Raw genomic sequence first — 13665 nt, 5'->3', positions numbered from 1 at the left:
AATTATAAGTGTGTTGTCATAATGGAGCGTGAGGTCAATCCAATTATAAAGTCGCCAACAGCGTTTTTTCTTTTCAAGAATGTATCTTCTTGAAGTTTTAAATTGTCTTACTTTTAAGAAATGAAAACCTTAGCACCTTTATTTCTAAGAAAACAAACAAACAAAGAAAAAAACCAAAACAAACTGCTATGAGAACAGCTTTATCAGTCTTACTAGTTTTTGTGTACTGTCCTTGAAAATACCGTACCAGTCTTCCCGAGATATCAGATTCATTTCAAGCAGTAATTTTCTGATCTGATCTTAGTTAACTATTTAACCCTGAAAATTTGTTTGACTTTTAGGGCTGAGTTGACATGAGTATTTCTGATAGGCACCACATCATAAATATCTAACCTGACTCAAAAGTATTTCATGATTTTCCACACAAACAGCACATACATTCTTAAATGTAGTTTATTGCCTAGCTTTGCTAAACCTGAATTTCAGAGAAAATATTCTGCAAATTGTCTGTGAACTCAGCCTGGTAAGTGCAAAACCTCTTTCTTTTCTTGCCCTAACTTATCTCTACTTCAGTTAATGTGCAGATGTGAGTTCTTTTTATTCCTTCAGTCTTGATGCTGACTGTTGCTGCTGGATAGCTTTACGTTAATTGGTAGCAACCTAATTATTAAAAATACCAAAGCATTGAAAAGTTTCAGTTATATAATATGGCTTGCTGGGTGTTTTTTGCTACCACCATCCACCCATTATAATATCCACAGTCACTGTTTTAATAAGTATCATGTTCTGTGCTGTCTCAGTATAAACACCTTGATTTTAGAGTAAGTAAGGACCAGCAGGAGAAGGGAAGTGGGAAAGATAATACTGAACAGATTGGTCGAGATTAGAGGTTGAGTCCCAATAAATACACTATAATTATTTTGCCCTTATTTAATAATTTTTTTGGCATGTGGGAAAAAGTTCAAGTAAGTAACAGGCATTCTTTGAGGTTTAAAGACCATCAGAACAAAAAAATAACTGTGTTCTTTAACAGGGTGTATCTCTTCTGGGCATTGAGACTCTACACTGAGAGTCTAAATCACTTGTGTAAGACAAAGTCATTCTGGTAGTGTTAATTTTGAACTTCACTTGTCTCTCCATCTTTAAGCCTTCAGTATGATAAATATTGAGCACATCATCACCAAAAGCAGATACAGTAATTTTCCAGAAGTTCATCACTTTCAAATATTGTTAAATAGCCCAGACTAGCGATCTTCAAACCTGATGCTATACTTTTGAAGAATCTGATTGAGTGTCAAGGAATGTGAATCAGAATGGGAAGCTGTTTAACATGCTGCGCAGTGGACCACAGTGGTGAAAGGAAAACATACACGCATGTTCCTTCGTTCCAGAAGCAATGGATAAGCAGATAATACAACTAATTGCTCTAGGTCACTACTGTAGTTGTGTTTGCTAACTTAGATGCTGTCAGTTTTAAAATGGAAGGTTAGTGGAAATTTGGCCCAGTCACATTTATTCTAATGTTTTAAGTAGTATGTTTGTATAGGTGGGCTGTAATTCCTGGTCTTGTTTGGTTGCTGTAATTTTCTGCCAGGTTTGTGTTCAGAAGTGGCAAGTGCCAAAATTGGCTCAAGGGAGGGGGCAGGAATGGAACAGCCTGCAGTTAGATTGGCTTAGGATGCAATGGGACAGCACACTTAAATCCCTCTAAAATATGTTACTTTTAATCTGTTTTTCCAGGTTTTGGTTTTTGCTGTCTATTGAAGCGATTAGAATAGTCTTATTTTTTTTTTTCCCTTGAGTAATCCATGGGTATTAAGTTTTAAACAGTCTACAGTGTTTGAAATGAATGCTTGAGTGATAAGACTCATCAGATTTTTTTTTTTTACCTGCAGTGTTCACCTTTCTTTTTTCAAGCATGTATTGTCAGGTGCCAGTATTTTTCAGAGAAATAAGCAGTCTGAGCCTATTGTTGCTGTTTGATCTGTCAAGTAATCTCTGAAGTGTTTTCTTCAGTATACTGGATTAAAATATCTGTTGTTCCTATTACTGTTACTGGAAAAAGAGATGGCAGAAGAAAACCATGAGGAATTTTTTGTGGAAGAGTTTTGGAAACTGTTGGATGGTTGTTCATCCAGAGAGATGTCCTGGAATGAAAGACTTTTTTTCCTGGAGAAACCACCTATCCAAAATCCTGCTTAGCCATTTCTTGTGTTTGGTAATACTAAAAGTAGTGGGTAGGTAACAACGAACTGCTTTCTACCCTCTGCTACACGTTTTAATTTTTTTTAATCATGTCTTATTCATATCTGTGGCCTAAGTGGCCATGCCTTCGAAATATGACAGACTCCAGTTTAGCAATTATGTCATCATAGTGTTTTTAAGGGACAAAACATTTCACGGTGTATAAGAATAGCATGTAATTGTGACAAAGTAACACCAGCAAATTGATACCTTTTGAATTTGAACTCTGAGGGGCACGCAAGTTTTTGATGCTAAATCCACCAGCTGTTTTCAGGTATTACATGTGTTTAAGAAGCTCCACATAATTTCATTAACATATAAATACCAAATTCCTTCACCCAGGTCTCCTGGTTTTGTCTTATTCAGTTCTTCAGAGGTAATCAAATGAAATTTGGCAGGGTCCTCTCTAACAGAAAGGGCAGCTGAAGTAAGAAAGAATGGACTTGTGTTTTACAGAGGTTTTTGCAGCTTTTTTTTTGTTCTCCCCCTGTGTTTGTGAACCACAGTGAATAATTTTTTGAAGCATTTTGCCCTTTAAATGTATAGATTCTGAAGTTAAATTTATAATCAGCTTTTATGTGCGTGTAGTTGCACTTACAGAATTTGGAGAAACTGGTGCTGGTGGGTATGAGAGGGGATTTCGAATCTGAAATTAGCTCTTGTTGGAAGACCAGCATAGTTGTTCACAAACTTACACTGACGTTTTCTCTCACCATTTTTAATTTCTGTGCTCCTGGTAGTACTGGTATATGGTTTTCTGAGAAATGGGGCTTTCTGATTCCAACAACTCTTCTCTTATGTTGAATTCGCATATGAGGGCACAGAGCTGTGGTTAGTCTTTGGGCAACGTCTTCACTGTAGCAATAAGCTTATGTTAAAATGCATCCTTTCAAGTGTTGCTGTGTTATTAGTTGAGTTGCTTTCGCAGTTGAAGGCTTAATTAAATGATCATGACGAACATCTAAGAAGAGATGTGTCTCACCCAGTGTGGGATCTCTTCTGTTGCTGATGTTTCCCATGTAACACCCATTAGTGTTAACAGGACTTACGTCAGGCACATAAAGGTAAGAACAGACCTCAAAGTGGTAAATTCAGTGTGAAAAGTCATGATTCATTTCAGTGCAATTCTGAAGTAAAAGTCCTGATTAATGCAGTTTAAACAAAATCAGTAAGACAGCTGCTGAAAGATTTGAGAGGTGGGTTATACAGAAATAGCTCTCTTAGTTTTTTCTTGCATGGCTTACATTATCTTTTATGAGATAGAGCTGGGAACTGTGATCAGTGCTGTATCAAGAGACTGAGGAGAGATTCTGATTTAATATTTATCACAAATTAATTTGTCACTAACCCATGTTACTGTTTATAATTGTCTAATGCTAAATTGGTAAATAATTTAACAAATCGGAAGGGCCAAAATTTGGAGGTGCAACATTTAAAATCGATTCTAGCTTTCTCTTGAAATTACTCTGTCTGTGCATTTTACAGTAACCACATCTCTTATTTCTGAATGGTCGGGAGTTTTTATATATGTATGTATTGCTGCTTTTGGTGTGATGATGGAAGAATTTGTGCAGCGGTAGTCTGAAAGCCCCCCAGTGCTGTATAGCAAGTGGTAGCTACTAATCACCAGTTTATGGAAAATTAAATGGTGGCTAACTCGCATAGCAGCTTTTAATTCAAGGCTGTGAATATTTAGCCTGACACAGTATTGCCATCAAAACAAGATAGCACAGAACCGTCTGAAATGAATAAATAGAAAACAAGCTGCTCTTGCTCACACAGACAATATTAAAATTAAAATCTAAGTATTTGTCAAAATAGGGAAAAACACAAGTTGAATACTGCTATATTTTTTTATAGCGTGACACTTTCTATCGCCTGATACTTGATATTTTAGCAGGATTTTTTCAGTAATAAAGTGAACCAATCATGATTAAATTGTAAACTATAAATAATGGTGTAGAGGGCTAATGACATGCAAATGTAACTGGTATATGTTGGAATAACCAGCAAGCCTGCTGTTCAAAGATCATATAACAGAACTAAGATGACAGCCTTGATCTAGCCAGTTCAGTGATATTTATGTTATCAGAAATAGAAGATAGCTTTCCAGTGATGTAAATTATTAGTACGTATACATTCTGTCTGGTTAGTGTATACATAATGTAACTGGTCATCTTAGTGGTATTGCTTACATTCTTTTTGCATTAACTCATCACACTCCATTCTCATGGAATTAAAAACAGGAAATAGTTTGCAGCGTAACAGAAGCAGCCAGTGTATTTAACTGTGTGTAAGCGCTGTGTTTCAATAGATGTACTCTGTATTGTAAGTGTATGACAAAGCATTTATTACTGTGTTATTGCCGTATTACAGAGCAAAGAGTGCTAAATAATCAATCAGTTAATGGTCTGTATGGCAGCTTGAACACAGCACATCCATTGTGCTTATGCTGTTAAAGGATGAGTTTATGACTGAGTGTGGTTGCATGTTTAGCCAGAGCTTAATGTCCTAAACTGGAGCTGACACAAATATTTTTAAAATGCAGCTTCAGCAACAGTTTCCAAGTTCTCCAATATTTCACAAGGAACAATCAAGGATTATCTCAAAGGTTCTCAGAGAAGTTATTTAGTTTTGTTGGAACAGGAGAGCGAGGAGGAGCGTATCACAAAATACTTACTTTGGCTTCCTTCCACAGATTATTATTAATTATATTCTAGCAATTTTATCAGTTTCAAGTTGAGATACAAATATGACTTGCTGGAAATATATTAGTAGAGGAAAACTAGCAGCTTTAAGTTGCAGCTGGAAAATGCTTTGAAAACCTGTAGCTACATGTCTTTAAGTGATACAACTTGTTGGTGAAGGGCTCACACATTAAACTTGTTTTCCACTTGCTTTTGTGCTATGAAAGAGCTGTTTCTAAAAAGAGGAGTATGAAATGTGTGCTAATAAATTTCTATGTATCTGGAGATTTAAGAGTAACTTCAGAGTCCCTCAGTCTTTCTTTTCATAATTAGATGTCGTTTTCTTTGCAGATAGCAAAAATACCGATTATGCCAATTTCTACCAAGGTTTGTGGGACTGCACAGGAGATGTACCTGATGAGTTGACATTTAAACGTGGTGACGTTATCTACATTCTCAGCAAGGTATGGGATGCTACTGGGGCTGCATAGTTGTAAAAAGAGAGCCATGGCAGAAGGGCACATTCCCACAATTCTATGGGGGGAAATTGGCACTCCCTTTCAGATCCTTTGTTTGCAATCAGATATTCACTGCAATTAATTATTTTGTCAAATGAACTATAATCACATTTAAAACATAGCCCTGTAACAGGAATTAACTCAAAAGCATGTTTATTTACTTGTTAAAACTTGGCTACCGCTTGTTAACTGATTTAATGGGAGACAATGTGCTTTCTGCTTGTAAAAGTTAACCTTGTAGAATTTTAAATTATCTTGTATGTTATGTTTTTGGTTTCCTGTTTTGTATTCCTAACTGTGCTGATTCTGACTTTTTGAGCATCTTGCCACAGAAGATGGTTTGGTTTTTTGAATGATGCTTTCATCTTTGTATGTATATTGTAATTGTTCTGACAGCTCAGATTCCAAATTTGTTTGCTCTGACAAATTTGGGCAATTTTTAGTCTACTGTTTTCCTGTTTGCAAAGCAAATGAGAAATATAATTCCTCTCATCTAAAATGATGATAAGTGGTATAAGCATGAAATTTTATTCTACCTTAATGTTGGTTAATTTTCTTATTTTTCCTTAACCTTTCCAACAAAGCCAAAACATCCCAAAACATATATCTCGTGGTCCATTGAAGTCTACTTCTGAACAACTCATCAAAGGAAACTTCTGTTTTCCCCACATATTAGAAAAAAAGCTGAGCTTTTCAAGTTCTCATTGAAAAAAAAGCTGTTAAATATATGTAGGATATATCTCAGATGTAATTGCTGTTCAGTATAATTAATGCCAAAGATACTGTAGGTCATTGAAATATACAAGTAGGTGCATGAAAGCTAAAGGCATCTGTTTGTGTAACTTTCAAACTCTTCAGTTTTGTCACGATTGCTTTAAATCTTTCATGATACCTTTAACTGCAATTTTTCCAGGTAATATTTGTAACAGCTTCTGTTTAAATAAATTTAAGATTTATGGATAGAAAGATAGTCCTGTATAAAAATATAAACGATATATTACTAATGGTAATGCAACCATGTATGTCTTTTGAGGTATTTGTCACTTAAACTAATAACTGAACTGCATTACCGAAGGCCGGATAACACTCTTGGGTTGGGCAGACTTTCAAGCAGTTATACAGCACTGAAGAATGGTACTAATTTAAAATGATCATCTCTTCGCTCTCTCCCTTCCCCCCAAAAAGCCCATGAACAAACGGATCCCACTGTACGAGTCTGGCCTCTTTGTGAGTTGTGCTTTTCTAGTACAGTGTGGGGACTATAAAATCTTAATCTTCAGTTTGTAGGTGAAAAAATAATTTGCTACTTCTCCCCCAAAAGAGTGAGAAATTAAATTTAAAAAATGGAGCAGAATAGAGAAACAGTTGCTTAAGCTGCCCTCTGTATATCAGCTGTCCTGTGGTCATGCCATGATTAATCCATAATCGGTCCTTGAAACAGGCTTGCTGCAGCTCCAGACATATAGAGCCTCTCTCTTTGGGAATGATTTCTATGCCAAAATACAGCCTAGAAAATTCAGCCCTGTTTCGCTTAAAGGTTGTTACAGCTTTGTCAGAAGAATGAGTGTTGGCCACTACTGTCAGCTCTGAATTTAGGGTCCCTGGAGGGGAAAGTGCCAGAGAATTATCCATCTTAACCCTCCACTTGATTCAGTTTCAAGGTCTGATCGTTTATGAGCTCTTTGTCTGGTAAGTGAAAATATAACCAAAGGAAAGTGAACCTAACCATCCTGAAGTGGGTCAAGACTTTTCTTCTAAAATATTTCCTAATCCACCACATTAATACTTGGATTTTGTGGCAGTCGGCAGGAATCCTTGGCAATTTTTTAATTTTTTCACACCATCTAGTGGTTGAAAATGAGAGATGCAGCTACTGACAGGAGGTGATGTGTATAGATCCAAAATGGTGTCATAAATTAAGCTTCAGCTTGAACCTAGCTATGGCTTTATTGCCTTTCTATCATATGTCAGCCAGGTATGAACATTACTCTTGAAAATCACATTTTGCTGATAAGGAAGTAAGTATGGGTGTAGCAATGTTGCAGTAGGAAGGGTGAAGCATTAACAAAGTATCGAGCATATTTGGGCAACATGTAATAGTTCTTTGTTTTACGATGAAATATAAATGGTATAGCTTGCTCTGACGGACGTGATAACTATTGCTTGGAGAGACAAATACCTTATGCCAAAGCAATATATTTTTACCTGCTTTTCACATACCTTCATAGAAATTAGGGGAAAAGTGAGTATTTTGTTTCCAAGAAATGAGATCATTAGTACAACAGAAGTAATTAGGAACCAGTTTAGCAAATTTGGGCATTGATATAATTAAAATAAAGCAAGAGGAGCAACATGTTACATGTAAGTTTCTAGGTGAATGCCTTTTAGAAGAATGAGCAAGGTTTCAGTTTGGCAACATTTACTTCCTAAAATAGCCTAAGTATTACACAAAGACAAATCCCCCTTATTTTGCTTTAAACTGAGCATCAAAATTCAATGTTAGTGCAATGAGCATGATTTGCATGCCTGTACTCTGCTAATACAAATACCTATGCCTGACTAGGGTAATTACTGTAGAAAAGCATGCTTTCCTTGTTTTAAAGGTGCACTCAAAAACTATTTGAGCTATTATCTAAGTATTTATGTCCGTTGTGGTTTTTGTGTGGCAGGAGTCCCATGGGCTCTTACAAAAAAAAAAACCCAAAACTTTTTTCTAGTTTTTTCTACCTTTAAGAGTTTCCTTCAAAAGTTAAGTTTTTTAATTTGAGCAGAATTAACAGAACTGTTGCAAGAGTACTTGTTAACCTTTATTTAAAAATTAGTTAACTTTAATTGCTCAATGTATCTGTACAGATAAACTCATACTATTATAATTTTAATTTATAATATTCTTGAATATTCAAGTGGCTTTTATAACTTGTGCTATGAATCATGAACTTTCAGAAAGCTATGCAGTAGAAAATATTTTATAGCTTTACTGATAGAGGGACTCATTAGTAAGATTTCTTAGTTAATATTGACTGTTAGAAATGCAATACTTGGGCATCCTGCTTTCTGAAAGGAGGATTGCTCTTAACTCCTGCTTATTTATGGGCTTGCCTTTGCTTTCAAGCCCATATGATAAATGGGGAAACAAACTGTGACATAATAATCCTTTTTATAAATCTTCCATAGCTCTGTTCAAGAAATCAATTTCCAGAAACAAAGACAACTGTGAGTGGAGGTAGCCCTATTATTATTTTTACGTTTGATATGCACAATTCATGCAAGTGCAGCACTTACAGTGTTTGTTTGCTTTAGGTGCATGTTTTGTGTTAGGAAATTCCATAGTTTCATCAGCCAAATGCAAGCAGTAATGACAATTTACTTAGGTGTTAGCAGGCACCTGCTCAGTAGAATTACTAATGTTTCTTAACTTTTAAGCTAATTTATTTCCCACCTTATTTATATTTATATTTGCATTAAACCAACAAATAATACTGCAAAATCAGAAATTATATCTCAAACTGGTATTCTCCCTTCCTGATATTATTTCAGTACATGCCAATGCAATATAATGCTACACACTTTTGTATTTGTGATTCATGGAAATCTTGTCTATGACTTAAACCTTTGCTCTAGAATTTTCCATGAAAGTGAAGTGTTAACTTCTAACCTAGATTACCATTTATGCACTGGTTGTACATTTCCAGTGTGGCAGATTTTTATTCTTTCAAAACAAGAGATGTCTGTTAAAATGCTCACATCTCAACCTGTATTTTTTGCTTAGTGAAAAGACAAACAAAATAATCTCCATAGCTCAGATTACTGTTTATGAAATAAAGTACAACTTAACAGTGCAGCTGTTTCACAGTGTGAGTATTTTGTACATTATCTGCATAATCTTAATGAAATGTATTTATTTGTTATTTTTCAAAAAGATATGAAAGGCATACTAAAATCCTGAGTGTTGGTGGTTTTTTTTTTTTTTTTTGTCAGGCTATTTTCTGACTGATCATACCAAGATCTGTATTTAATAGTAATTTCTCTTTCCATGACCATACAGCCTGTGTCTTCCTTAGCAAATAGGCAGTACCAATAGGAGCAGATTTGCGGAGTGAAACACTTAGTGCTGAGGCCCTGGCACCCACATGTGTGTTTTCAAACGGGTTTGGTGTCCAAAGAGGTCTAGCCTGGTTTTGTGGAACTGAGAACATGTTAGTGGTTGGAGGACATTCAAGTGCATCTTCCATTTTAGCTTCATCTGAAAGAAGTGTGGCATGTGTGCTCTGAGACTGATAGCTCTGCGAAGTGCACCAAGGTGGGGAAGCATTGGGAGATTCACTTCAGTGGGGCGCTTCTGATCAAAACTAAAATGCAATACTAAGTTGTGTATTTCCTTCTTCTGGCTTGTTTAGGTATATTCCTTACAGAAAAAATGAATAAATGTGTGGCTAAACATCAGAGCAAAGGCCTTTAAATAGAAGGATAGTTAAGACAGACAAATGCAAAGTGACTCCAGCTTGGTTGGTTTGCACATTGGTAATATGTAAGCATTTACCTACTTGATTAGAAAAAAAATGTACATTGTGTCATGTAATGCAAAATAAAGTGTCCCTTCTGTCGTTTCAGGGTGCTTTCAGGGGCCAGTTTTGGTTCAGAATTCAGTCTGCTTACCCTGATTTATATTGGATCTCATTAATTGGTGTCTACTTTGTCTCATGTCTTTGCAGGAAATAAAACCTAATAACGCAACCGTACAATAAATCTGAGGCTTATGTTCTTAAAGATGACCACTTTATTGCTGTCTTAAAACAACCCTACTACCTGTGAAGAAGTCTCATTCAGTTATCTAAAACATTTGTCGTTTTCTGCTTTTTAGTGAAAACGCTGTTCTGTGCCAAAAATGCTCCCTGGTTGATAGTGTATCATTCAGCAATTACACCAAAGGAAATTCTAAATTTTTTTAGCTAGTCTGAATCTCCTGGATGAATTAGAGGTGTTTTAAAATATTATCTTGCCAAACTTGCCCCTCAGGATATTCTTCAAAAAATAGTTCTCCCTGCTTTTCCCGCACATCTTTAGCTTGATAGGAGAGGCTACTTATTTTAACCCCAAACAAGGCTATAGATATGTTTTGCTTTTCAGTTTTAAAGCCTGCAGACCTTCAGCCTGTAAGTTAATGTTACTTATAGTGCCACTGGAAGAGGGCAGGAGAAAAATCTTGAATTCGCACACTTCAGTTGTGTTTTTTTAAAATACAACTCCATTGTTTGCTTCAAGGCATTGAAACACAATGATGATTTTCAGCAACTCTTTTTAAAAAACAAAACAAATAAAAATAACCCCACCCCACAAGCACAAAAAGCATACCATATGTATTGAACAATAGGGATTAATTGCACAAGGACCAGATGTTCTCAACTTTTGCTGAAGTCAGTAGAAGTTAATATAGTGCAAAGCATCTGGATATCCTCATTTGCACAGAGGATCTGCTCTAAAGGTAGAGACTGTTCTGGAAATCCTCTTGCATATAAACGTTTTCTCTTCTTGCACATCAAAATTCTCTTCTAAATAGTACAAAAATCTTGGATTTAAAAGATATCTGTAAAAAACCAGGTAGTGTGTTTCTACCTACTGTGTTTTCCCCAAGTGCTAAAACTTTTACGATGGTTGTCTTGTGGAGTCGTAGGTAGTTGATACACGTAAGTGCAGCGAAATTGGTGGGATGGGGACAAGGAGAAGCATCTGCTCATACTGTGTTCAGTTGAGAGCGTTTAAGGAGCCTGTAAACCCTGATGGGATTCTTTTCCCCCACTATCATAGCATGCTGTACAGAGTGGTTTCCCAGCTTGTTAAATATTAAGTCATAACCTGCTCCTTGCTGCCCTGTGAAATTACTTCACTTTGGTTAATAAATTTCTGCTTGGGAAAAAAAAATAATAAAATCCCCTCTTACAAACAGTGGAAACACAGAAGTAGCTTAGAAAGCATTTGGTCATTTGTTAAGGTGGTTGTTCCGTATTGTTTGTCAGAATATGTTCCACTGCCCTGGTGCCTGCCTTGCAGGGGTTGCGGTGGCCCCTTCCTCCCCCCCAGCATCGCCTGGCATGGCGAATGTGCTCCAGTCACATGGTGGAGCCCTGGCCGCACACTTGTGCATTCTCCTCATTGCAGGGTGGCTGGATCTGGCCCTGCCCCCCTCTCCTATCCCTCTGTTTGCCTTGGAGCAATTCATTTTGCAGTTATTGAATTTCTTTGGAGAGTTATTTTCATACAGCAAGCATCACAGCACCTCTGGATCTTGATAGCATTTCTACATAAGGAGAAAGAAGCTTTGTGTTAGTAATTACCTAACATTGTCAGGAGCTGACTGCAGGCCTCTTTCTAGTGATAACAGAATAACCACATAATGTAGCTTTATAGCACATGATTAATAGAAAATAATTACACATCCTACAAAGGGATGCAATATTTCTTATAAATTGACTACAATGGTTTCCTGTAGATTAAAGGACTCTTTATTATTTTATCAGTCCTTCTGAAGTATAGTCGCTTGCCTATGTTAGCCGTGATGTTAAGAGCTGAATGCAGTGAGGGATACCAGATGGTAAACCCAGTGGTACCTGAGATCTGAAGCTGATGCTTGCAAAAGCAGCGTGCTTCCCAACTCTTAAAAATTCATATAAAACTCCTAACTGTATTCATATCCTTCTGTGTATTAATCATTATTTCCCACAAATGTGGGCTTTAGACTTTTATTCTACACATCTTAAGCAGTGGTAATAGACATATGGACCTCACAACAGCAGTGTATTAATGAAATTATATTGCTATGAAGGCGTTTTTAATTGATAAACTCCTGAGTGGTTAAAGAGAAATGTCTGTACTTTAATCATTTTAAAAGGGAGCGCTAGCTAATTATTCTAAAACCTGAGATTAAAGTTTTATATTCTTGATAGCCAGGTATCTGCACTGTATTTTTGTTCAGGCTTCTATAGACTGTGGATAGTTTAATTTGGATTCATGTTGCTCTTGAGACCCATGCAAAGAATAGTAATGTAAAGTAAAAGCTTCTGTGTTGCAATGTTGTCTGTATGGTATAATGGTTGCAGTGAATCCTTAAATTAGTTTACTAGTCTGTTACATCAACATTCATTTCATCATCTCACTTAGCTTCATGCCAGAGCAGTAAGTGGTGTATTAGTAAGTAGCAAAACCCAGAAAGTTTTCAAAACAGCAGCATGGTTTTAATTTTAATTTGAGGTATCTGAATTGTTTATTGAAAAACAATTGTTTCTAAGTTCATGTAGTGTTGCTAAGTGGAACATTTTCAATGGATAATGTAGTCTGTGGGCTTTTTCTATGCCATTTGTCATATGCAATTTAATGACCGCTTAACTAAGCCACTTCCCTCATTTCATGTATTATTTGTTTTTTTGGCTGATGTCTAGCAAAACTTGCTTAATCACTCTTGACAGTCACTTCACAAGTTCCATGTAACAGCTTAAAATCTTTTGTTGCTTTCTCTTGGAGAGATTTATTGCTGAGATTCCAGTAGTATACGTGAGTACCGCTCCTTTCAGCAATTTCCCACTTCAGTCTAGAAATCCAGTTTGTATATTTAACCAGTATATTGTGAAGTAAAACACAGATTTTTAAACAGGCTGATCTGGAACATTATAAACTTTAGTGCCAGGGTATTATTTAGCCTTTAAGGATTTGGAGTGTAATATGTACCCTCATGGGAAGGGTTATCAGCAGTTCTTAACTTCTGTGGAGAGCAGGTTGCACTGAAGATCAGGATCATATACCTCTAGACTTTCAGACCAGACCCATCCCCAGCAGTCTTGTTCTGCAGTGGAAGGGGGAAGAAGGTGGAATTATTTTGCAGCTTTCTTGTTCGTGTGTTCACATCATAAACGAAAGTTTTCCTGCTGCTCTTTATGTGGATTTTTCTTTAAATCACACTTACTGCAGTACTTTATGGATAGTAGGGTTGAATCTTTTAAATCACCAATTCACCGTGAAGAGAAGGAAGAAAACGCTTGACTGGTGTTCAGCCTTCTACAATAAGAAAACATGAAAGTGTGTCTGTGTCTGCATGCAAGTGTTTCTTTTTTTTTTTTAAAAAAAAAAAAAAAAAGCGAGGGCGGGGGAAAAAAAGCCTGGGCCCACATGAAAGTGGGCCATCAACAGGGCTTCATCCGTAGTTAAGCACAGGCAGAGCTGAGTAT

General features: G+C 36.4%; 1 protein-coding gene across 1 annotated transcript in view; it reads left to right on the top strand.

Moving 5' to 3' along the window:
- Window positions 1-13665, top strand: part of SKAP2 (src kinase associated phosphoprotein 2) — a 38021-nt gene that overhangs the window by 21879 nt on the left and 2477 nt on the right. Inside the window, exon 6 of the mRNA XM_086467884.1 lies at window positions 5283-5395. Within this exon, the coding sequence (XP_086324010.1) occupies window positions 5283-5395 (113 nt within the window). The remainder of the gene's footprint in view (window positions 1-5282; window positions 5396-13665) is intronic.

This window comes from Leptosomus discolor, chromosome 7 (genome assembly GCF_034619465.1).
Source record: "Leptosomus discolor isolate bLepDis1 chromosome 7, bLepDis1.hap2, whole genome shotgun sequence".
NCBI classification, from domain to species: domain Eukaryota; kingdom Metazoa; phylum Chordata; class Aves; order Leptosomiformes; family Leptosomidae; genus Leptosomus; species Leptosomus discolor.
This window is presented reverse-complemented; position numbering and strand designations above follow the sequence as displayed.